Consider the following 26,290-nt stretch of genomic DNA (forward strand, 5'->3'; position numbering starts at 1 on the left):
CAATATCACTTCACTCTCATTCATTTCAGTGTCTTTAATCTATAGCTGATGCACCTCTCTTATTGTGTGTTTAAGAAGGCTTCTATCCTTTATGATGTAACAATTTGATTATTGATTCTGTATTTCATTGATTGCAATAATAATAACCTCATTGCTTACCGCGTTTTCCACCTCTGTTATGATATCTTGAATCCCTAGGAAGTCATCATTTGTTTCTTCTGGTTCTTCTGTGACCCTATAACGATCACCGTTATTGTTCTCCTCTGCATCCCTATAACGATCGCCATTATTGTTCTCCTCAATGCCCGCCAAAATTCCAGTTTCAGTGGTGACCTCATGAGTAATCTCCACAGCAGCCTCCTGTGTCGCCTCTGGAGTGGACTCACCTGCAGCCTCTGTGGTTATCTCCGCTGCAACTTCTGAAGGCTCTAGAATGATCTCTTCGGAAGCCTCTTCTGTAGTTTCTGTAATTATCTTTTTGGAAGCCTCTTCTGTAGCTTCTGGAATGATCTCGTCTACTGCCTCAGATGGGACCTCTTCTGAAGCCTCTGAAGTTTCTGGAATTTCCTCCTCTGAAGTTTCTGGAATTTCCTCCTCTGAAGTTTTTTGTGTTATCTCTTCTGGAGTCACTGAAACGATCTCTTCTACAGTTTCTGTTGTGTCTTCTTCAGCAGCTTCCAGAGTTATCTTTACAGTCTCTGGGGTGATTTCTTCTACAGCCTCTGGAGTGTCTTCCACTGCAGTCTCCAAAGGGACCTCTTCTGCTTCCTCAGGAACTTCTTCAGTAGACTCCGGAGTTACCTCTATCTCCACCTCGGGATTGTCCTCTACTGCAGTTTCTTCTGTAATCTCCTCAGCCTCTGGAGGTTCCTCCACTACATATTCTGGAGTTACCTCTACTTCAACCTCAGGAGTGACCTCCAAAGTGGCTTCTGAGGTGACCTCCACCGTAACTTCCTTCATCTCTACTTCAGCCTCTGGAGTGACTTCAGCCTTTATTGTTGCTTCTGAGGTGATCTCTATTACATCCTCTGGAATGGCCTTTACTGAAGTTTCTGGAGTGACTTCTTCCTCAGGACCAATCTCTATTACCACTTCATTAGTAGTAGTGGCCAAAGTATCCTCTAGTACAGTCTCTGGAGTGATCTCCTCCGTAGCTTTGAGTATCAAATGCGTTGTGGCGTCTGAGATAACGTCTGAGATAATCTCAGGGGTCTCCTCTTCAGTGTCTTCTGGGGCAACGTTCACTGTAGCCTCTGAGGTGATCTCCACAGGGAGCTCCTGAATGCCTCCATCTGAATCCTCTGAGGTGACCTCCACAGGGAGCTCCTGAACGCCTCCATCTGAACCATCAGAGGTGACCTCCACAGGGAGCTCCTGAACGCCTCCATCTGAATCCTCTGAGGTGACCTCTACAGGGAGCTCCTGAACACCTCCATCTGAATCCTCTGAGGTGACCTCCACAGGGAGCTCCTGAATGCCTCCATCTGAATCCTCTGAGGTGAACTCCACAGGGAGCTCCTGAACGCCTCCATCTGAATCCTCTGAGGTGACCTCTACAGGGAGCTCCTGAACACCTCCATCTGAATCCTCTGAGGTGACCTCCACAGGGAGCTCCTGAACGTCTCCATCTGAATCCTCTGAGGTGACCTCCACAGGGACCTCCTGAAAGTCTCCATCTGAACCCTCTGAAGGGATCTCCATGGCAGCTTCAGGCTCTGAAGTGTCCTCTGGAGAAACTTCTGGAATCAACTCTGCTGCAGCTTCCTCATCTGTAGTCTCAGAAGTGTCCTCTGGAGAAATATCTGGAGTTAATTCTGCTGCATCCTCTGGAATATCCTCATCTGTAGTATCTTCTGACGTTGCCTTGGTAGCAATGTCTGAAGTGGTCTCCAAAGTGACGTTTTCTTCTACCGCAGCCTCTGTGAGCTCCTCATCTGTGGTATCTGAAGTGACCTCTATGGCAGCCTCTTTAATCTCCTCATCTGTGGTATCTGAAGTGACCTCTATGCCAGCCTCTTTAATCTCCTCATCTATGGTATCTGATGTGATTTCTGTAGCACCCTCTGTGATCTCCTTGTCTATGGTATCTGATGTGATTTCTGTAGCACCCTCTGTGATCTCCTTGTCTATGGTATCTGAAGTGATTTCTGTAGCACCCTCTGTGATCTCCTTGTCTATGATATCTGATGTGATTTCTGTAGCACCCTCTGTGATCTCCTTGTCTACGGTATCTGAAGTGATTTCTGTAGCACCCTCTGTGATCTCCTTGTCTACGGTATCTGATGTGATTTCTGTAGCACCCTCTGTGATCTCCTTGTCTACGGTATCTGAAGTGATTTCTGTAGCACCCTCTGTGATCTCCTTGTCTATGGTATCTGAAGTGATTTCTGTAGCACCCTCTGTGATCTCCTTGTCTATGGTATCTGATGTGATTTCTGTAGCACCCTCTGTGATCTCCTTGTCTACGGTATCTGAAGTGATTTCTGTAGCACCCTCTGTGATCTCCTTGTCTACGGTATCTGAAGGGATTTCTGTAGCACCCTCTGTGATCTCCTTGTCTATGGTATCTGAAGTGATTTCTGTGGCAGCCTCCGAAGGCGCTTCAGAAGTGGTTTCAGAAATGTCCTCCAAAGAAGTTTCTGGAATAAATGTTATTTCAGGTTCTGGGATATCCTTGTCTGTGGACCCAACAGGCATCTCGATGGCAGCTTCTGAAGGGACCTCTGCAGGGACCTCAACGGCAGCCTCTGATGGGACCTCTATAGGGATCTGAATCGCAGCTTCTGGTGGGACCTCTGCAGCGGCCTCTTCTGCCTCCTCCACAGTATTGTGTGTGGTATCTGAGATTACTTCCTCAACCATTTTCTCAATTACCTCATCAATGGGCTCGTGGATGACAGTGACAATAGGTTCAGGTGTGATCTCCACAGTGTCATCTGAGGTAGCATCGGACGTTTCCTCAACAGCAGCCATATTAACCTCCTGGACAGCCTCTTCACTATTCTCAGCAAGGACTTCACCTGCTGTTTCGGAGTTGACGTCAAAGGCAGCTTCGGTAGTGGCGTCCTCTCCTATCTCCTGTATTGTCTCGTCGGTCTCTGAGGTGACGTCGATGTCAGCATCTTCAGTCACATAGTCAGTAGTTCCTGGCAGGACCATCTCTGTGACCTCCTCAACTGGCTCTGCAGTAGTGACAGGAATGACGTCAACATCTCCTCGCAAGGTTGGGAAGGTGTCTGGCTGTACGACAATGACTTCATTATCTACAGAAGAAAACAAGAAGGGACCCAGAAACAAAGAATATATAAGTATGAATAAAAAGAGGGTGTATTATATGTGACACAGAATACAATTATATAAGAAAACATTCTACATGACATCAATGAATTGCTACTGAACATGTCTGGCACTGAAATTGAAAAGTAGTGTGTTCAGACAAGTGGTTCAGACAATCTCTTAGGAAAGTCTAACGGTCCCTCTATCCACTGTCCATTGACAACGTGGTGTGTCATTAAGAAGGATTAAAGGCCTATTCTGGGAGCAACGTGTGTCTTGATCAGGCTACAGTAGTCCTATGCAGCACCCACAATAACCTCAAGACAGTACTACACTACAGACAGGGGCTAATAGTCTAGCTATTCTATCACTGATCAACAGATGGCATAAAAGACATGAATTTTGCTCAGACACTGAATTGAGGTTAAGAGGTAAACCTTTTTGGGTGGTGGCCAATTCTGGTGGAGTTGCCGCGGTTGGACTGTGTAACAGAGAGACAATCAATCAGTAACTTCAACATGTGATACAAAAGATTGTAGGTTGTAAAGCTCCCACTTTACAATAAGCACCCCTCATACCTGTGTAATAAAATGGCAGTTACGCAGGAATGTACAGCGTCATTACAATAATTACATAGTACTTAAAACTAGTAATACCTGTTCAAATGGCTTTCATGCTATTGTGATGTCATTTGCAAATCTTTAACATATTGCAAATCAAAACATGGTATTACATGTTGTTACACTGTACCCCTGTATGGAACTACCAGGTATTACACTGTACCCCTGTATGTAACTACCAGGTATTACACTGTACCCCTGTATGTAACTACCAGGTATTACACTGTACCCCTGTATGTAACTACCAGGTATTACACTGTACCCCTGTATGGAACTACCAGGTATTACACTGTACCCCTGTATGTAACTACCAGGTATTACACTGTACCCCTGTATGGAACTACCAGGTATTACACTGTACCCCTGTATGTAACTACCAGGTATTACACTGTACCCCTGTATGGAACTACCAGGTATTACACTGTACCCCTGTATGGAACTACCAGGTATTACACTGTACCCCTGTATGGAACTACCAGGTATTACACTGTACCCCTGTATGGAACTACCAGGTATTACACTGTACCCCTGTATGGAACTACCAGGTATTACACTGTACCCCTGTATGTAACTACCAGGTATTACACTGTACCCCTGTATGGAACTACCAGGTATTACACTGTACCCCTGTATGGAACTACCAGGTATTACACTGTACCCCTGTATGGAACTACCAGGTATTACACTGTACCCCTGTATGGAACTACCAGGTATTACACTGTACCCCTGTATGGAACTACCAGGTATTACACTGTACCCCTGTATGGAACTACCAGGTATTACAAAAGCAGACCTGCTATAATACTTTGCTGTTACTGTCTACATGCATGTAGCTTACAGGCACAGCAAGCTGTCTACAGCAGTGGCTATGATCATACAACAATGTAGCAGTTGTATGAAGCTGGTTGAAGCGAGGGGGAAGGTTGAGCAGGCTGCAGAGCTGTGTGTTGCTCAGAGGCTGGCGTCACGTCACATTTACATTTTCATCATTTAGCAGACTCTTATCCAGAGCGACTTATATACATTTTTATACTAGTCCCCGTGGGAATCGAACCCACAACCCTGGTGTTGCAAGCGCCATGCTCTACCAACTGAGCTACACGGGACTACATCACTGTTATGGATAGCATACAACACAGCAGTGTTTCTATAGAGCTGTGTGGGCACCAAGACAGCAGGCTTTAGTGTTGTGTACAGGCCTACCTGCACACTTTGGACCCTGAGCTTGTGGGCTCGCTGACGTGGATTGGACGGGGATGAGGAGAACATGGAAGTGGTGTAAATACAATGTGGTTGATGAGGGGTTGAGGTTGAGTGACGATCAGCGGGATGCAACATTCTGTACGTCTGCTCTAAGTGATCTGAACGTTCTGTAACGTTGCACCCTGCTGAACGTGACCCAGGCATGTACTTATTTTGCGTTGTGACAGAATGCAAGTGCTAGTATCTCACAGAGACATTGCAATGTTTGGAGCTCACCTATTCGGAGCAGCAGTCATCACCACTCTCTGAAATAAAAACAGAATCCATTGATAAATAAAGCTTCTCAATCACATACCAATGAACGACACACACTTGTACACACACACTCACACACATCAATATCCGTAATGTTTTACATATCAAATTGTACAAAATTCTCACTCACAGCCCTAACAAGAGAGACGTGCTCCTCTGATCGGCTGAAGTTGCTGCCGATCTCCATCACGCTGACGGCTCCATCCTGACATAAGTTAACCCAGGCCTGGTACTCGTCTCTCTCAGGTAGACGGTCCCAGAAGATCTTGAACGCCTCCCACACCGTCTCCTGACACACTGGGCAGCACACAGACACAGGACTGGGTCAGAGACTAGCGTTCACACCCAGACTTTTTTGTGTACTTCCTGATTGGACAGAATTGAAATGGAATTGACCCCAACCCTGATTGACACAGAGACATGGGACACAGAGGTCGCACTCTGCGACACAGATGGATGTAGAAGACCTGCTTTACGTATATGAATATTCAATCTAGGTTTAAATAATACCGTGTAGTACAAGGACATGGAAACCAAAACAAACATTGCCATTTAGCTGACATTTAGCCAGCGATCCTGACAGGAAAAATCTCTCCAATGGACAGCTATGAAAAATGAAGGCAATCAGGGAAATGTGAGGTCATTTTTTGATCCATACACACATACACTCCCACGTTCCAGACAGCATCACCATTTCACCACCACTGCTGACATTGAAATTACTTCTCAGTTCAAGACATGTGGTATTGCACGTAATTTTCACAATGTACCAGTACCTCTGCTTTGGAACAAAAAAAGCTGGCAAAAAATGTTAACCCCCTTTCTTTTTCTCTCAATCTGCGGCCACATCTGTAGGCTACATTTCAGGTTTGGAGGCTGAGGACAACCAGAAATCCCTTGGTAGAGGAGCTAGCGGGAGCAGGCCTGAGGGCTCTCATATTTTCCTGGCAGCATGGCTCATCTGATCAATGTCTAGAGGACTACTATTTCGGTAGCGAGGCAGGGTTCAGACCGAGGACTGGGGCTTTCTCTCTAAGCTTCCCCAGGTGGAGCACCACGTGTTCGGGTTGACCTAACAGAAGGACACCCTGGTGCAAGGCTGTCTGGTGCCTGGCTCTCTGCCTGGCCTCATCTGAAATCTGTCCCTTACCTGTATCAATCAGTCTATACCAAAATGAGGTTGGACGTTTGACCTTAAACGTTTCTCAGCCTCCATGACTGACTACTATAACTATAGCCCTTGAATCATGATAGATTAGTTACTGTTGTTGATTGACTTCTAGTAATTTCCCTTGAGTTCCAACAAGGTTCTGAACCATTGTTTCAAACAAGCCACTGATAACACAGGGTAAAACAGGGCTGTATTTCAACGGCTGAAGTCATGCACGTGGATGACCATAGGGCTTTAATAAAGAGGCTGGAAAAGTATTGATTACTGCATGGTTCATGTTGGAGGTGATTAAAGAGCACACATTTACATGACAAACATCTATTTATCTTCCCCACCTGTCCATTCCCAATTAAATATGAGATCATATTTAATATATAGTATATATATAACACAACCATAGTATATAATGGTTGTGTTATTACAATAAATGCATATAAATCTGTAATAAGTCATAGCCGGCCATATGATAAAAGGAGTGAGCGTAGCCTACTGTTACATACACTCTTAGGGAAAAAAAGACTCTATCTAGAACCTTAAAGGGTTCTTTGGCTGTCCCCATAGGAGAACCTTTTGAGGAACCCTTCTTGGTTCCAGGTAGAACCCTTATTGGGTTCCATGTAAAATCCTTTCTACAGAGGTTTCTACATGTAACCCAAAAGGGTTCTACCTGGAACCCGAAAGGGTTTTACCTGGAACCCAAAAGGGTTATTCTATGGGGACAGCTGAAGAACCCTTTTGCATAAGAGTGTACGCATCACAGGAATTCAATTCATCTGGCTGAACAACAAAGATTGTAGGTGAATAGACTCCAGGTCATAATGAATCCCCAGCGCCCATGAGATACAGTAGTGAAAAAGCTTACCTCGCTGGTGAAAGTACTTCAGATGGTTTTCTATTGCTTGGTCTACAGTCTCTTGAGAACAAAGCTTCACTCCACTGGGAAAAAGAATATTCCGCTTTCTTCTAGAAATAGCACCCTTTCCTTTGTATGTCTTGTGGGTCAAAGCCTCCAGACCTTCATCTGACTCCAGTTGGCTTGAAATCCCAGAAGGGTCTTGAGATTTCAAGTGTTTCACTACCAAACCACTATCCATAGCAACCCCGTGCGACGCATCTGTAAAAGTACATGAGACAGTTATATATGTGATCAGAAGTCAAACAGTCATCATTAAATCCTCTACTGTACCTACCCGTGTCAAAATATCCTGTCAGAAGGATGGCAGACACAACCCAAAAAACACAGTTCCTCGTTAGCCCCGGCATTTCTGAAAGAGCCAAGATCCAAGACGCAGCCCAAGTCTAGATTAAATCTTCTCAATCCTTCTCAGGTCATCAACAAGAGGGTTTTGTATGCTGTCCATCCACTTGATAGCATTGTGTAAAAATAGGGCTATTCCTCTGGTTATTCCTCGTGGGGCTAGGCTACCCCCCCAGTGTAACGGGATGTGGTTACAGTGCTGAAGACAGCTCCCCAGCCTTACTCAGGTAAGCAGATGGGACTTTGGCGAGAGATTTTTTTTCTCCTTCCTAATCCTATTTGATAAGCTTTAGTGGTGCCTCTGCAAGACTTTAGTCTAACAGTGCATGGTTGTTTAACTTGTGAATAATCTGTGTAGGCCAATGTGGGGAATAGGGATAGTGATGGTCATTTTATTTTTTACATAATTGCATATTTTCACAGCTGCAAAACATGCAATAACAACTTATCCTACTTGGACACACTTTATATCCTATAAGTTGCTAATGTAAGTGATATGATCGGCTTGGTCTGCTTATTAAATGATTAAAACATTAATTCATTACTTACTCATTCCTTTTATATTTACAGTATTGTAGAGATTCACAATGTGAAATGTGATTCTCACGGTGACATTATCAACTAAATGTGAAATGCATTCAAAATCACCACAAATTGATTGTGGCCTTCATTTAAGCTAGAGAGAGTCTGTGAATGTGTCCTTTGTCTCTGTCTTTCAGGGCAATCTTGAAACCTCTCTGCCCAATGCCAATACACACAGCAGTAAGTATAGGTAGGTCAGTATAAATTCAGGTGAGTAAAGATGTAGGTCTTAATTTGATCACTCTTTTGTTGCTGAGAATTTTCCCGCACAGCAGGGAATGCAAACTTGTAGTGTATTCAAGTTTTAAAAAGGCTTCTAAAGTTCGTAATTTCCACTTTAAAATGTATCAAACCCTACAAGAAATGTCCATTCATTATAATCCACATAATTAAAATGTCCTGTTTCTCCAGGATTATTTTCCTGCTGTGGCAAACTGGCTCAAATTAAGATATGACATCTGTATGTGTAGGTGAGTCAGTAGAGGTCAGTGTTTGTGGAACCTGCTGTACCACAACACAGACATACAATCTTCCCGGGAGGCTGATTTGGTGGTGAGTAATGAACATTGCTGCCAATAAGCTCGTCTGACCTGTAGCAGGACAGTGCAGCTCAGGGGGGAAGACCCAAGTGACTAGATGCTACTCATCCTTTCTGACAGGAAAGGTGCTTATTCCCTTCAGGACCAAGGAAATCAGAACAGCAAACGGAATTGTCCGTCTGTCTAATGTATTCACAACGTGTAACATTGTTGCGGCAGACAATTGACATCTGTAAATAGGACTTCAAATAAGGGCAAGTGTTTGGAATAGAGCATTGGATTCATTCCAGTATCAATCAAATGTATTTATAAAGCCCTTCTTACATCAGCTGATGTCACAAAGTGCTGTACAGAAACCAAGCCTAAAACCCCAAACAGCAAGCAATGCAGGTGTAGAAGCACGGTGGCTAGGAAAAACTCCCTAGAAAGGCCAGAACCTAGGAAGAAACCTAGAGAGGAACCAGGCTATGAGGGGTGGCCAGTCCTCTTCTGGCTGTGCCGGGTGGAGATAACAGAACATGGCCAAGATTTTCAAATGTTCATAGATGACCAGCAGGGTCAAATAATAATAATCACAGTGGTTGTCGAGGGTGCAACAGGTCATCACCTCAGGAGTAAATGTCAGTTGGCTTTTCATAGCCGATCATTCAGACTGCTCCTGCTGTCTCTAGAGAGTTGAAAACAGCAGGTCTGGGACAGGTAGCACATCCGGTGAACAGGTCAGTAAGGATGTGCATGTCGCTGGGCTTGGGATCGGGTCGAGACCTGTCACACGTCCGGTCATTAGTGGATAACTGCCTTGCATGCCTTCTCAGAGAGCAGAGTAGGTGGTTTCTGAGGTGAGGTGGCTGAGACTAGGGAATAACAAGGCAGCCAGGTGGTCTCTCTCTCTGGTGAGGCCTGATTGACAGACTGAGGCTTGTTTGGAAGTTAGCGCTAGAAGGGTAGGTGGAGTCTTAAAAGGACAAAGGCTCAGAGGGCTGCCTTTATGACCTCACCTTCATCTACTCACTCTCACCCCAAAACTCTCCCTGGACTGCTTATGTTGCCAGCTTCAGTCATTTTCACTGATTCAGTAAAACTTCAGGCTGTCTATAATAGGGCTTGGGGTCAATTCAATCTCAACTCAATACATTTCAGATATTGAAATGAATCGCTGTTTCTGAATTGACTTAGCTTTCTCCAAGTACCTGTACAGTTGAGATCTCTGTGTCAAATGGCTAACTTTGTTGTTTCACATTATAGTCAGGTGACATATTATCAACAGATCAGGGAATAGGAAATACAATTAAAAACAGAGGTAGGTAGCCAACAAACTAATTATACTTAAACAGTATACACAGAATATATGCTAGAATTAAATAATCTGTTGCTACAGTTGGACATTCACTCAGCTGATGACGGTGACGTTACGGCAACGGTGAATCAACAATGGTAACATGGTTTATTGGATAATGTGATCAGCAGATGGGCCAGTGTCTTCGTTAGGTCTGGGCTCCTGTCCAGATATCAAGATGATACCACTGTCCTGCAAGGCAAAGAAAAACAACACCCTCTGATTAGACCTGTAATACTAACCTTACAATGAGATATTCACACCGGTCAATGAGTTAATGGAACCAATAAGGACATGTAAGGACAAAGTCAAACATAAACATACAGGATTACAACACACCATGGCACATATTATTGGAGTGCTGATCTAGGATCAGTTCTGCCTTGTAGATTATAATGAATGGACAGGGTGGACCTAATCAAAAGGTGTCTCTCACCGTGTGAATACTGTATTACCAGCAGCCTTTGACAAATACTATAATGTAGTCAGGCAAATGATAGAGTTGCCGAAGGTCAACGAGTCTGGACCCCTGCAGAAATGCTAGTTGTCTATGAAGACACTACAGAAGAACTGGGGGGGGGGGGCATCTTGTCCAAAGAACTAGCTAAATCTGTCTAATCCAGCAGTCCGGCTCAGATTAGCTTTCCTGTGGCCCCTAGTGGAGCACAGCTACCTCATCATGGCCTAGCCTACAAGACAGAGAATGCATCCCAAATGGTACCCTATTCCCTATATAGTGCTCTGGTCAAAAGTAGTGTACTATATAGGGAATAGAGTGCCATTTGGGACACAGACAGACAGACAGACAAGCCCAGAGAACTGGACTACTACACGTCAACAGTGATTAACGGAAATGCGCCCAATCCTACCGGCCCCAGACCCAACCTCCATTCCATTCAGTCTGTAACTATGGTGACTCACAGTAAGCAAGGACACAGTTGAGAGTGTGAGGCATTCTCATCATAACAATGCTGTCATTAATACTAAATAACAGCAGCTCAAGTCAAATATATACTTATCAAATGAACGTCATTGATGCCGGCAAGGCACCACAAGTCATTTGAAAACTAAACACAATTAAATTGTGCTTCTATTCTTTTCAACATAGGCTACAATTTACTGTACAAAATCCTCTTAATGAACACTTCCTTTCAGCAAGTGACCCCACTGACCCACCATCTAATGAAATGAGTAGCATTCTTATACAGGCAATGACCTGTACTCCTGCTTGGCCCCAGCAGGGACCCTGCTAATTACCTGGGGATGAACCTCTCCTTCAGCCAACGCATTTCAGCAGACGCCCTCCAGCTGTATGTTCCAAATGGCACCCTATTCCCTTGATAGTGCACTACTATTGACCAGGGCACATAGGGCTCTGGTCAAGAGTAGTGCACGGCATAGGGAATAGGGTGCCATTTAGGAAGCCGGCCAAATGAATGAAGGCCAGAGCCAACAGCAGAGCTCCTCAGTCCCCAAATCCTCTTGCCATCAGAGGTCCCATATGCTCGGCGTTTCCCATCTTTGTTGACATGGTTGGTAGGTTCCCGGCTGTTCGCCCCACGTGGTCGCACCCCCGACGTCCTGACCTCGGGAAAATAACAGCAGCAGACGACCACCCCCTTTCAGAGATATTTGGGGTTAAACGTCTTCTACAGCAACCCAATAACCTTTGACCTTGACCACCTGCTGAGGTGGCCAAGATGACAAGATACATGGTTCTTTTGTCCAACACGGCATTGTGTTTTCATCTAAACATGCCAGTTAACAATTATTGTTCACAATGAAGACTTTCACTCAGTCATTTGATGGAGTTTCTTTATTGTCATTACAAAGTAGATTTGATGTTAGTTTAACTCATTTAAATGGGCTATCTGTAAATTAAAACAAACTTCAAACTTCTTTAACACGATTCTCTATAAAACACCTCTCCAGACTACCTGTTGACTATCTGGACTGGTCTATTAATCTCAGTCCTGATCTCCAGACTACCTGTTGACTATCTGGACCAGTCTATTGGAAGGACATTGATCTCAGTCCTGATCTCCAGACTACCTGTTGACTATCTGGACCGGTCTATTGGAAGGACATTGATCTCAGTCCTGATCTCCAGACCCTAAACCAATGCATCAGTAGTTGTAGGCTGGAAGGTGTAAGACGAGTTAAGCAGTACGGATGTCCTTGGTTCATTCTATGGAACCCTTGAACCCAGCCGTAAAGCCCAACCATAGTGAACCAGTCAACCTATGGCTACCTTAACAGCACAATTTAAACCTTCAAACCGGCTACTGCATTTGACTATACGGCTTTTACTGAACTATAAGACAGAATTAAAGCCAACATAATTATAGTATTAGGATAACAATATGGAAGAATTGATAAACACTAGTTTTTATACTGTAGTAGCGGGGCCATTTTCTGACAGTGGCTAAATCAATGGAGTAGAGATTTGGATGGGGCGAATAGGAAAGTGGTAGCCCAACTGATTTGGGAGGTGTGGGAGGGTGACCTTTACCCTTCCAACAGCAGTAGGGGTGGAGGAGGAGGGCTCTGTCCTGTCTAAGAGGGCTCTGTCTGGGGCCCACATGCTGTGAGAGGCTGCATCAAAGACTCCAATTATCCAAAAACGCTCATTCTACCAACTTAACCCAATTAAGTACATATGGTTAAGCACATATCCAATCAGACTTAGTGTTAACGACCCAAACTGAAAAACCTATTAACCGTGCCCGTGTGAAAAACACACAATAACAACTTAAAGGTAATATCTGGAATTCTCGCTCTACAATATTGTGATGTGACAGAAGAGAGTTCTGTCAAGCCGTTGCTAGGTAGACTTTGGGGGCATCTTTAATCCAGGAATATACCACATTATAAATACATCATTATAAACACGCCATTAAAAAAAAATCTATGTTTACACCATGAAAACAAACAGAAACCCAAATGGAAACCCTTACTGTGTGGGGAGAATGTAATTTCTGTTTCTTATGACAGAGTGAGTCAGGTCCCTAGACTTTCATACAGCACAAACTTCGAGGGGAATTTAGTTCTGCCTGTAAACAGAACAGGGGAGAGGTGCTGATCTAATCATCATATTACAAGTGGTCATTGTGTAAGCTTACTCGGTGTTCCCCACTGGAACATTGGGTTTTTCTTACGAACTAAGCAGCTACAACATGAGGAGCCAAAACTAAAACACTGCCAACATGTGGACTTGTCTGTAGTGATAACACGATTGATTAGCAGCTGCAAACAATCATGTGCATATTGAGACCTCTATGACTGATGGTCAGAAACAACCGCCTGAACAGGAATAACTGAGTAATATTGACTTAATATTTATAGTGGTTTTATGTGTGAGTCATAAGGACATTTAAAAAAGAAACCTGTTCTGAGTACATGAGTTATGCTTTTGCTCAGCAAACTCATATCATTGTGTAATAATGTCCATTCCAAATGCTCTCTTCTATAACATAAAAACTAAACATTACAAATGAACAATTTTATTCAATTTGACGATCCTATTACTTTGTACATTCACATTACATACAAGTGAGAAACAAACATCCTGTGACATTCTATAAAAAAAATTGGAATACAAAAATAGTATAAATATTACATTTATTGTACATTTGAAAAATAAAAGTCCTTCACAGTTTGGGGGTATTGTAGTAGTAGTGCATTGCTGATCAGGTACCTTGGCTACCTGCAGCTGCTCCCGCCGTTGCCATGATGACCGTGCAGCTCCATCACCAGGCTCCGGATCTCCTCCCTCTTCCTCCACACCTGTTGCCGTGGAAACCAGCGCTCCAAACGCAGGGGGAGGTCAAAGTGCACCACTGGGTTCTGGAGAAAGTCAGTGAGCCAACCAGAGGTTTGGATTAAGGTGTGATGTCATGCATGGGACAGGCAGTTATCATTTCAGATCAAGCGTTTTAGACAAGTGTAGTGGAGTCAGAAAAATGCCAATGAAATGGATGGTCGATTTCAGCTTGTTGTTAAGCGTGGGAGGTTAGAGGGGGAGGGCCGTACCTGCAGAAAGCTCTCCACGTACTGCAGGAGGTAGAGGCCACAGTCGCTGCTGTTGTCCTGTAGAGGGACTGTACAGTGGGAAGCCTTCATACTGTCTACAGTGAAGTCTCTGCGTGTTCCTCTACGCACCTCCCACTCTACATGTAGGTAACTGGAGAGGACAGACGGGAGAGATTGAAACTAGTCTACACACACATATGAACCACACACACACACACACACACACACACACACACAAAACAATGCAAGCGCGACAGACACACAGAGAGTACTCACTCCCGCAAGAGCTTATAGATGCTCTCATGGTAAGAGATCTTCAGGGAGTCCATGATGAGAATGCAGGGTCTACAGAGAGAAGACAACCCAGTGACATTACACACACTGTTATAGATGGAGGAAGTACAGCCAGTTAACTCACAGTTAATGCACTCACTTCTTAATGATGGTCTCCCTCTGACAACCATCTTGGGTACACGCCTTCAAAATTGAGATAATGTCATTTAGAATGTTGCACACATGCTCAAAACATCTGATATTTTTGGTTATTTTACAAAAGAGGGTGATATTTACTGGTGGGTTGTGGGGCCTCAATGTAGGTGTCCCACTGGCTCCCCCTGTTCCACCTGAAGTACGTATGCATGTACACACACACACACACACACACCTTTTAAATCAGCAGCAAATGTTTAGTTACTTTGATTTTGTTCTGTGGCGTTATGGCCAAATGTGCATGCTCCGTTTCTCAGTGTTTCTTGGCTGGGTATGGAGGGCACGCTAGACCTGCGCTATAGCCACCAGGCCAACCAAATAATTCCATCTGCAGTTGGGATTCAATTACACACACGCATGAACATGCACACATAACAAACATCACATCCAGGTATGGCTAGAACAGTTTGTTTTAGAGAGACCTCATTTTCAGAGGTCTGCAGTTGTATATAACAACATAAGCCCTAACATAGGGTTTTAACGGGGAGTTAGGGACTGACATCGCAGCCTAAACAGCCCCCTAGCTACCTTCCAACAATATCGAGGCAAAATAAAAACGATCGAACCCAACGTTAATTTGATCATTAAAGTTAAACAAAGCGTGTGAACACAACCCGGGCGGATTAGAAACGCTGTTACAGGGCCCTGGTGAGAGAAGTGAGATTCTGCCAAGGTAAATATCACAAACACACAATGCATCGGCGCTGTCCAAACGCACCTGCTCCGTTCTGCAGTTTGGGGTTGCTGGCCTCTGGAGAAGGCCCAGTTGAAGCCTGGGGCTGGCATTTCCTCTTCCCCCCGTTGGCCTCCACTCCAGCTGGGCCGGACCACTCCTCATGCTGGGCCTGCTCCAGGCCAGGGAAACAGATCACCACAAGGTACCAGTGGGCTCTGGGGAATCAGACACAAGGGAATCAGACAAGGGAATGTGCAATGTATCATGTATGTGGCTATATGAGAAGTGTTCAATGTGTATGATAAGGGTAACGTATATATTATGTACAGTGTGTAATGTACAGTGTCTATTTTGTATACAGCATTACTGTGTGTCTAAGACCATCTTTCCCTCGGGGACATTACAGTTCATCCTATCCTAGGAGAGAAAGCGTAATGGACTGGGGATACAGAGATCTGTGTTACCATATCTACATTCTCATCTAGATATCTGGATGGATTTGATCATGGCAATACAGAGCAACCGGCAGTATGTGTTGTTTCAATGTGTAAAGATAGAAACCTGTCAGTCTAGTGGAGTAAATGGCATTCACAAGACACTAGCGGGAACAGCCGTGACCACTGTCCTAGCCTGGCCGTGGCCCCTGTCCTAGCCTGGCCGTGGCCCCTGTCCTAGCCTGGCCGTGGCCCCTCTCCTAGCCTGGCCGTGGCCCCTCTCCTAGCCTGGCCGTGGCCCCTCTCCTAGCCTGGCCGTGGCCCCTCTCCTAGCCTGGCCGTGGCCCCTCTCCTAGCCTGAGCTTAGCCCATTAAATGAGCTTAGCCCATTTTCCAGCTACACGTCAGTCGGGAGGTATTGTCATTGATGCTTTTCTATTGAAAACCCATTAAGATATGTACAATAGGTCTGCAGTTGTATATCATAATACACTGCTCAAAAAAATAAAGGGAACACTTAAACAACACAATGTAACTCCAAGTCAATCACACTTCTGTGAAATCAAACTGTCCACTTAGGAAGCAACACTGATTGACAAATTTCACATGCTGTTGTGCAAATGGAATAGACAACAGGTGGAAATTATAGGCAATTAGCAAGACACCCCCAATAAAGGAGTGGTTCTGCAGGTGGTGACCACAGACCACTTCTCAGTTCTTATGCTTCCTGGCTGATGTTTTGGTCACTTTTGAATGCTGGCAGTGCTTTCACTCTAGTGGTAGCATGAGATGGAGTCTACAACCCACACAAGTGGCTCAGGTAGTGCAGCTCATCCAGGATGGCACATCAATGCGAGCTGTGGCAAGAAGGTTTGCTTTGTCTGTCAGCGTAGTGTCCAGAGCATGGAGGCGCTACCAGGAGACAGGCCAGTACATCAGGAGACGTGGAGGAGGCCGTAGGAGGGCAACAACCCAGCAGCAGGACCGCTACCTCCGCCTTTGTGCAAGGAGGAGCAGGCGGAGCACTGCCAAAGCCCTGCAAAATGACCTCCAGCAGGCCACAAATGTGCATGTGTCTGCTCAAACGGTCAGAAACAGACTCCATGAGGGTGGTATGAGGGCCCGACGTCCACAGGTGGGGGTTGTGCTTACAGCCCAACACCGTGCAGCACGTTTGGCATTTGCCAGAGAACACCAAGATTGGCAAATTCGCCACTGGCGCCCTGTGCTCTTCACAGATGAAAGCAGGTTCACACTGAGCACGTGACAGATGTGACAGAGTCTGGAGACGCGGTGGAGAACGTTCTGCTGCCTGCAACATCCTCCAGCATGACCGGTTTGGCGGTGGGTCAGTCATGGTGTGGGGTGGCATTTCTTTGGGGGGCCGCACAGCCCTCCATGTGCTCGCCAGAGGTAGCCTGACTGCCATTAGGTACCGAGATGAGATCCTCAGACCCCTTGTGAGACCATATGCTGGTGCGGTTGGCCCTGGGTTCCTCCTAATGCAAGACAATGCTAGACCTCGTGGCTGGAGTGTGTCAGCAGTTCCTGCAAGAGGAAGGCATTGATGCTATGGACTGGCCCACCCGTTCCCCAGACCTGAATCCAATTGAGCACATCTGGGACATCATCCATCCACCAACGCCACGTTGCACCACAGACTGTCCAGGAGTTGGCGGATGCTTTAGTCCAGGTCTGGGAGGAGATCCCTCAGGAGATCATCCGCCACCTCATCAGGAGCATGCCCAGGCGTTGTAGGGAGGTCATACAGGCACGTGGAGGCCACACACACTACTGAGCCTCATTTTGACTTGTTTTAAGGACATTACATCAAAGTTGGATCAGCCTGTAGTGTGGCTTTCCACTTTTATTTTGAGTGTGACTCCAAATCCAGACCTCCATGGGCTGATAAATATGATTTCCATTGATTATTTTTGTGTGATTTTGTTGTCAGCACATTCAACTATGTAAAGAAAAAAGTATTTAATAAGATTATTTCATTCATTCAGATCTAGGATGTGTTATTTTAGTGTTCCCTTTATTTTTTTGAGCAGTGTATATGCCATTTCGCAGACACTGATATCCAAAGTGACTTGAATTGTGTATTGTGTATTGTATTGAATTGAACCTACAGCACTTGGCATTGCAAGAGCCACACTCCACGGACTGAGCCAGGGTTCTAAATCATTGTGCCGGGGACAAAGGTACAGTATGTCGACTAAAACCCTTCTACTGTGGTCCTAAAGTGAAGTGGGGAGTTGAGGGAACATGACGCTGTGCAGCACCCCATCCAGGCCGTCATCAACCTACAGCCATATGAATGAAGGTACGCACATCTGTCTCTGTCAGGCGTGACAGAGGCTGTTTCAACACCACTGCAGCCTTGAGACTAGTACACACACCCACAGACAGACTACAGCTCAGGCCACATCCATTCATCTCCACTATGCTGGAGCCCTGCCCTGCCTGGACATTGCCTCCGCTCCAGTTTAATGTCCCTGTTTTCATGTCTCCTTGTCAGAGCCATGACAGCTAGAGGGAAGGATGAAGAAAAGAGCACTGTTTTCCCCAATCAAGGGAGTGTGGTGTCATGACATGTAGTGTACAGCAGAGTAGAGTAGTGTAGTATAGCATAGTGTAGTATAGAGTAGAGTAGTTCAGTGTAGAGTAATGTAGCGTAAAGTAATGTAGTGTACAGTAGAGTAGTGTAGTATAGAGTAGTGTAGTATAGAGTAGTGTAGTGTAGAGTAGTGTAGAGTAATGTAGTGTACAGTAGAGTAGTGTAGTGTTGTATAGTGTAGTGTATAGTAGGCCAGTGTAGTATAGTGTAGAGTAGTATAGTGGAGTATAGTATAGTGTAGAATAGTATAATGTAGGGTTGTATAGTATAGGGTTGTATATTGTGGTGTAGTATAGTGTAGTACAGTATAGTGTAGTGTAGTTTAGTGTAGTGTTGAGTAGAGTAGGGTTCTATAGCGTAGTGCAGTGCTGGACCACCATGGGCTAATTGGGCACATGCATCTCCTCAGGAAATATTCTGTTCCACTTTGCGAGGACGACAGAAATTGTGCCGTTATTGGTCCAAGTCTTGGCTCTACCCTCTCTCTGTGTGTGTGTGTGTGTGTGTGTGTGTGAGAGAGGAGTGTGTGTGAGAGAGTGTGTGAGTGCATGCGTGTCTATGATTCTCACTCACTTGTGATTGACAGGCACAAACAGGTAGTCCTTGTTGAAGATGTCAACATGGCGGGTCCACGTCCTCACCCTCTGGTGTCTCCTGTCCCGGGCCCTGAGAGGTTGGAGAGGGGAAACACTTCAGAGCAACGCATACTACTCCTTCCATCACAATCCAGGTAGAATATCTCTTAACAATACTCTTAACAAGAGTAAAATGCTCCTTAACTTCTCTGTCAATACCATCATTAACATCGTTAGCATGTGACTAAGCCACCAGCACACGTAGAGCACGCCACCAGGAGCCTAAGGCCAAACATGAGCCCCCCGCGGGGCACCATGTGACGCGCGGTCGAGCCGCCCACTAAGCCGTTAAAAGACACTGAGTGCTGATCTCCTTACGGGAAGGCAGCCTCCTCCTCCAGAGACGTGTCCCGGCGGGTCAGCTGCTTGTAGAAGAAGCTGCTGAAGACATGACATCTCTCTGCCAGGGGCCCCGGGGCCCGCTCCAGGAGAAGATACCTGAGGGGACAGGAAGATGCTGAGGTTTTGCTGTACTGTCACATGCTGTGTGGCTGGGCTAAACTAAGGGGACGTGGCTGATTTCCATATATGTTAAGTGAAGCTAATGTTAGGGTTTGGTTATGATAATGGTCAGTTTTAGGTTTTGGGTGGTCAGCCTGTCAATGGAATGCTGGTCGGAAATGTCCACTTAGTCCTGCTTCATTGTAATTAGTTGTGGTTTGAACCAATCAGCATTCAGGATTAGACCCACCCGTTGTATAATCACAGGTTACACGTCTGCCAGCTGGCTAAGATGTTCACATGACAGGAGAAAACATTGGTCCACAGGCAGATCACTAGAACTCACTTAAGGTAGAAGTCGATGATGACATCATTGAGGAACTGACCACTGTCCAGACAGTCTAGGTCCTCTGTTGTCACGGTGATTCCTCCTTTAGAAGGGAGGGGTGGGTACTGGATCAACCTGATGATGAAGAGATACAATAGTTCATGTGTAAACAACAACAACTAATACTAACAGGTAGTATATTCTACATTGAAAACCATCCATAACAATAAACTGGTGAGCAGCAAGATGTACTGCCCTCACCTGGTGGGCAGCAGGCCCTTGAGTCTGGAGTAAGGCTCTCTGCTTCTGTGGTTCCCTCTGGTCCGACTGGGGCTCCCCTGATCGGAACAAGAACAGAACAGAAAAACATTACAGAATCACCCGTCAGAAGTCATCACCCCAGTCAAACACCTCAGACTTTACTCTACAGATTCATCTGACTGCATGGGGGATTTTCCTCAAATGTATTTTGGACAAGGGAAACAGGTGATCAAATTCAACGTTTTGGTGAGTGATGAGAATGAGGGGGATGGAGATGATAAAGTCAAGGTCTGCTCTGATGATGAACAGCAGAGAGGAAGAGGATGACGCCACTCACTGTGTGTGTGTTGGCCAGACATGCTGCAGACCTGCCAACTCTGTCCAACTTTTTAGAGTACCAGACGCACTCGGCAAATTGGAGATTCAACTCGCGAGCAGAGCACAGCCGAATTGTTGTTTTTTTTTCACCCGCACGCGCGCTGTTTGTGAGTCTGATCGCAATTATAGAATTGTACCAAATCAAGTCTATAAAAAGGTTGGAATACTTTCTTCACAGCATTCCATTTACACATATGGTAAAAGTCACTAACAATATCTAATTAGAAAGAACACACAAAGGGCATTTATTCTTGGAGTGTTTTTATTTTATTAAACAAATAAGTTATTTGTTTAGGTACAAAATGTACAAATGTCCTATCAACGATAAAACATTTGTATCTATAAAGTTTTTCTTAGCACATGCGCTCAAGTTTAGTCTCTATAGTATAGGAACGTTGGTCACCTCTCAAACAGGGCCAATCACTAGGGCCAGCTCACAAGTAGTGGCTTTTTAGACACCGTTCCTAATCAACACTAAAAGCTAAATAATTTGGAAAACATAAAAACAAATGATCGCATCGACACAGACCGCAAACTGGCTACACAAAGCTTCAGTAGGCTACTGCAAAGGGAATCTGAACGCTGTTCTCTAGAAGAGTCCGCCGTTTCAGCCTAGGTAAAGGTGCCTATTGGATTTCTTTGCAGCGCATACATCATTTCAGATTAACGAAATTTATAAAATCTCAAATCTAGTGCAAAGGCATTTTAGAAGCATTGCCTCTATAGCTGATACAGGACACTCATTCATTCCTCATCGTGCAGTCTTCTAAACTCCCGACTCCATTTAATGCCAACATATTAATATTTATTTTTTATTATACTTTTGTACTGCTTTTTGTGACGTGGATCATAATTACAGTTACAGTCTATCAGGTTGCGTGATCCTCGTAATGTTACGTGAAAATACAACTAATGGGACGCAGAATTAAATGTATAGCACAATCGCACAAATGCGCCCAGTTATTTTTCGTATTTGCATTTAATTTCTTTCACTAGCAAATGCGAGTGAATTGCTGGCACTTCAGAGCCCACTGAATGTCCATCTTATGTTCGCTAACGTTAGCTTGAAACAATTAATGTTTACCTTTCCACGACACACGGAGTTGAAAAGGGATTTGTCCAAGTGTTTACCTACAGCTGACAGTCGGCAAACTCAGCATCACAACAAATAGGAGGGGCAGACACCGGGTAGCTGCGTCGAATAATCTCCATGTCCGTTGACGCAAACTCCGTCTGTGTGTTGCAGCTCGAGAATCGGGATGTTTGATTTACTCAGTGGACTTATTTTTATTAAAATGTTTAAAAAAATTAAAATCAGGCCCATTCATTTATTCGTACTTTTAACTGGGATCTTCTACCTGCATACACGGACAGAGAATTGGTAGTTGGTACGCAAGATGAGGTCAAGGGAGCCAGCTCATAAAGACCCCAACGAGGTGGCCTACTTTGGTCTATGCCAGATGGCCCCAAAAACCCTGACGTTCCTGGGCCCTCCCTGGACACACACACACACACACACCACCCCTGCCGTACTCATCATCCCCACCACACACACACACACACACCTTCGCCCACCCAGATCCCTTCTTACTGCCTGTGTAATTCCACCATCCTTCTAGGACCTGTGAGGGAGTAGAGACCAAGCTCACTTCTGCTGCTGGTTGGGTGTGATCCCAACCCCACCTAACTCTGTCCAACAAGCCATCTCCACCCCTCAGTCTCCCCATCTCCACCCCTCAGTCTCCCCATCTCCACCCCTCAGTCTCCCCATCTCCCCATCTCCACCCCGCAATCTCCCAATCCCCATCTCTCCCCTCACTGGACACTGCCACTTCATCAAAACTGAGTCAGGGGCCACTCACACTGTGTGTGCGCGTGCTGACAGGGCCACTTCTTCTAGCTGGCGCCACTAACTGGCCTTCATAGAACCTGCTGTTATGTTGAGCACCCAGACCTCACAGTGGATTGAATAACACAGACATTATTATAACAGGTTTTTCAATTTATACCTCTGAGGCTGAGCCTGCATCTTAAGTTAGAGGGATGGAGAGTTGAGGGGGACAGGGGACGAAAGAGCACAGAGGTATACACACTGTCAAGCATATAGACACAGACAGACACACAGACAGATATATTCACACAGTTCTGAGCTCCTGAGTGACTATACTGACCTTTGCTGTCCCCAGGCCGGGGTCTGCCACCAGGCTCTGCCCCAGCAGGGTGAGGAGGTGGGCGTCCTGGGGACAGCTGTGTATCAGTGCCAGGCCGTCTGCCCAGGACAGGGGGCTCTTCAGGTCGTAGGAGCGGCCCTGACGGAAGGCCTCTACATCCAGCATGGAGGCTAGCAGAGCAGCCTGCAGATCACCCAGCTGTTCTCTTAGGACCAGGAGGAGGAATGGACAGGCCTGACCTATATAGCCACAATAGGAGGGAACACACACACACACACACACACATTAACACATGGACAGATGCACACACTGTTCCACACGTTGGCAGGTGATGACTTTCCTCTAGAAAGTGTGGTAGAGTCATGACGGTGTGCTGCGTTGTGATCCACCCACTAACACTCACTAACTGGCCCACATTAAGGACAACACACCACTTCTACACTTCCTTGTCTTTCATTAGGTTTTGGAGGCAGAATCTTGAGAAGTTTGTTTTCCTGTTGACCTTCACAGCTTGATTGAACCTTTAACTCAATTAATCCACCTCTGGATCGGACAGAACACCAGTCCCAATTTATCCCGCATCATGCATCAAATTCTCTGCATCTGGTGAAAATATGTTGACCCACTAATCATATTACTATAGATTTATTTATCCTCCATTTAACCAGGGACGTCACACTGAGATTGACATCTCTTTTACAAGGCTGCTCTTTTAAAGCTAACATGGACTCTCAAGTCTCAACTAACATTGTAATGAATTTCTCTGTCTTAATTCTCCCAGTTGGTACGGTAGTCTTACCAGGCAGTGTAACGGGGTGGAGGGCTGAGAGCTCTGTCTGCACCAGGTTGGCCTGGGCCTCAGACACCCAGAGGAAGAGCAGGGAGGGGGCCGCTCGGCTGGGACAACCCTGGAAGAGACTCCCGTCTTGGGCTAGACCCCCGTCCCAGACCGCGTACCCCCTGAGCTGAGACGCCACCAGGCTCACCGACACCCCCCCCTCCTCCTCCTCGGATGACACCCTGGAATCTGTTGGAGAAGATGGGAGGGGGGGGGGGGCGAGGTGTAATAATTCTGTTTTGATCATACTGGATATCTGATGACAGGGAAGTCTTTTTTGTTGGATTATTTATATCATTTATTTAAGGGTCTTATACAGTATTTTGGAGAAGGCAGAAAGACTGTCTAATACACTGACTATCAGGGGTTACGACTCCAAGACCCTGGAGTTACTAGCACCATGCTCTCACTAACTGACCACCTCCTGCTCAACATAAGCGTCTTAGGACACTAGTAAGATCCACAGATGCAACCGGAGTCAAGTGGGGTGAAAAAGTCGTGCAAACCAGTATGGCCTACCGTCGCCAAACGTAAATAGAACCCTAAGCTGAGCTTCTTAACCCTAACCCAGTCCAGAGAAAAACAGGTAAGTGTGTAGAGGTGTGTGTGTGTGTATGGGGGCACGTGTGTGTGACCCTCACAGGGTCACAGACGGTTGACCAGGGTCGTTACATGCTCACCTACAGTAAACAACAGGGTAAGCCATGGGACAATAACAAGAGTAACCGTAATGAGATTTATATAAAGGATTAAAGATGGGTTATCTAAGGGAACGTCAAGCTGGAATTAAATCATTACACATAATTAATATTACAAACTGGGTGGGTCGAGCCCTGAATGCTGATTGGCTGACAGCCGTGGTATATTTCACCATATACCACGGGTATAACAAAACATTTATTTTTACTGCTCTAATTACGTTGGTAACCAGTTTATAACAGCAATAAGGCACCTCAGGGGGTTGTGGTATATGGCCAATATACCACGGCTAAGGGCTGTATACATGCACTCCGCGTTGCGTCGTGATTAAGAACAGCACTTAGCCGGGGTATACAGTGGTTTGGCCATATACCACACCCCCTCGGGCCTTATTGCTTAAATATAGAATAGGCTGATCTGATCCTTCTACATGTATATAATACCTGTAAATCTTTAACTACAGGTTTTTTGCATCGTACTGGCCGCCTACCTTTCCTTCCTGGACAATGAATTTCAGCACTACACTTTCAGAACAGAAGTGTGTTTGCCCGTCTGACTTCACAAGCCTGGTTCCAGATCTGTTTGTGCTCTTGCCAACTCATTTGCTCATTGTCAAGCCAAACATGTTTAGCATGACAATTAGGGCCAAGGAGTTGGCACGATGGCACAAACAGACTACCACTCATCTGCCCGCTGCCCTCCTCATCTGAATACCTTGACCTAAGTCTCATCACAAAGACACTGAGGCCGCAATCTATGACGGCAGCAGGAAGATGGTGGATCAGGGAGGCTATGGAGCCCATATGATCCCCCTGGGGAAGGGAAGGACTCTGCATGTGTTGCAGTAAAGACTAAAACACACAGTGACTTCACCCTCTGAGGCTTATTGAGACCTTTTTATCATCTTTCCCCATCTGATCATTAGGCTAGGTCATACTCCACCACACACCACACACACAGCTGCAACGTCAAGCTGTCAGTGATTACCTTTCAGCGGTAGAGTGATGCCATCATCTGTTACCTATAAAAAGAGGGAGATGAAATATATTAGCAGGAGGAAAATGCTGACATGTTGTCATTACGGTATGTAATAAGAGGGAGGATGAATAAAATAGCTAATTAGAGAAGAGGTAAAGGAGAAGAGATTGAAGACAGGTGGAGGGATATTATAAAGCATCCTGTTGGGTTTATATACTAAGGAGGGCAGACTGACCCCTGACCCTGATGCTGTCTTGACCAACCCCTAGACCCTTATTCCCCTAGGCCCTTATTCCCCTAGGCCCTTATTCCCCTAGGCCCTTATTCCCCTAGCCCAGACCAGATGCACTTGTGTAGATCTGAAAGGATTGGATAGGTATTCACATTGGACATATTTACATTTACATTTTACATTTTAGTCATTTAGCAGACGCTCTTATCCATAGCGACTTACAGTAGTGAATGCATAGATTTCATACAATTTCATACATTTTTTTTTCCTGTGCTGGCCCCCCGTGGGAATCGAACCCACAACCCTGGTGTTGCAAACACCATGCTCTACCAACTGAGCTACAGGGAAGGCTATTTAGCATGGTTGCTATGGAAACAATACCAATCATAACAGAATAATACATATTCTGTTTAAAAGGGTTGTCAATAAAAAAAGACCTCGTTCAACAACGAAAGGAAAGTTTCCAGACATGACAAAAGCAGCTAAATAAATCAATAAATAAAATAGGCAATGTTGTTTTGCTGATCTCACAGTGGAAAACAACAAGAGTTTGACACTGTAATCTATTGACCACAAGGCAACTGCTCCGGACTCACTGACCACGGTGTAATTCACCCCGGGACTCTGTCATTAGCACCACACTATTTCTTAATTGCTTGTTAAAGGATTTTATGGCCCTTGAATGGACTTGATGGGAGTTTGGAGAACACCTGGTGATAAACTGCCGATGTTTCGCCAGTTATGGTCTTGAGTTGCTTATCATGTTATTGTTCCA

At 45.3% G+C, this 26,290-nt stretch overlaps 2 protein-coding genes across 8 annotated transcripts in view; both read right to left on the bottom strand.

Annotated features, from left to right (window-relative positions):
- The window catches only part of LOC115195166 (titin-like), a 34,149-nt gene extending 26,298 nt beyond the window's left edge, over nucleotides 1-7,851 (bottom strand). Inside the window, exons 1-6 of the mRNA XM_029754965.1 lie at nucleotides 7,779-7,851; nucleotides 5,548-5,714; nucleotides 5,379-5,407; nucleotides 5,103-5,135; nucleotides 3,717-3,760; nucleotides 160-3,266 (exon numbers count right to left, since the gene is read on the bottom strand). Of these exons, the coding sequence (XP_029610825.1) occupies nucleotides 160-3,266; nucleotides 3,717-3,760; nucleotides 5,103-5,135; nucleotides 5,379-5,407; nucleotides 5,548-5,714; nucleotides 7,779-7,851 (3,453 nt within the window). The remainder of the gene's footprint in view (nucleotides 1-159; nucleotides 3,267-3,716; nucleotides 3,761-5,102; nucleotides 5,136-5,378; nucleotides 5,408-5,547; nucleotides 5,715-7,778) is intronic.
- Nucleotides 7,852-12,104: 4,253 nt separating this feature from the next.
- The window catches only part of LOC115196359 (sentrin-specific protease 7), a 27,943-nt gene continuing 13,757 nt past the window's right edge, over nucleotides 12,105-26,290 (bottom strand). For 6 of the 7 annotated variants that reach the window (XM_029757125.1, XM_029757129.1, XM_029757127.1 and 3 more), the window contains 13 exons: nucleotides 25,293-25,326; nucleotides 23,568-23,795; nucleotides 22,769-23,007; nucleotides 20,220-20,296; nucleotides 19,977-20,093; nucleotides 19,508-19,627; nucleotides 19,128-19,220; nucleotides 15,543-15,715; nucleotides 14,906-14,958; nucleotides 14,769-14,812; nucleotides 14,612-14,680; nucleotides 14,336-14,486; nucleotides 12,105-14,149 (listed from right to left, as the gene is read on the bottom strand). In XM_029757125.1, the coding sequence (XP_029612985.1) occupies nucleotides 14,006-14,149; nucleotides 14,336-14,486; nucleotides 14,612-14,680; nucleotides 14,769-14,812; nucleotides 14,906-14,958; nucleotides 15,543-15,715; nucleotides 19,128-19,220; nucleotides 19,508-19,627; nucleotides 19,977-20,093; nucleotides 20,220-20,296; nucleotides 22,769-23,007; nucleotides 23,568-23,795; nucleotides 25,293-25,326 (1,542 nt within the window). In that variant the 3' untranslated portion in view covers nucleotides 12,105-14,005. The remainder of the gene's footprint in view (nucleotides 14,150-14,335; nucleotides 14,487-14,611; nucleotides 14,681-14,768; nucleotides 14,813-14,905; nucleotides 14,959-15,542; nucleotides 15,716-19,127; nucleotides 19,221-19,507; nucleotides 19,628-19,976; nucleotides 20,094-20,219; nucleotides 20,297-22,768; nucleotides 23,008-23,567; nucleotides 23,796-25,292; nucleotides 25,327-26,290) is intronic. The other variant, XM_029757128.1, reaches the window with a different exon arrangement.

This window comes from Salmo trutta, chromosome 6, assembly GCF_901001165.1.
Source record: "Salmo trutta chromosome 6, fSalTru1.1, whole genome shotgun sequence".
NCBI classification, from domain to species: Eukaryota; Metazoa; Chordata; class Actinopteri; order Salmoniformes; family Salmonidae; genus Salmo; species Salmo trutta.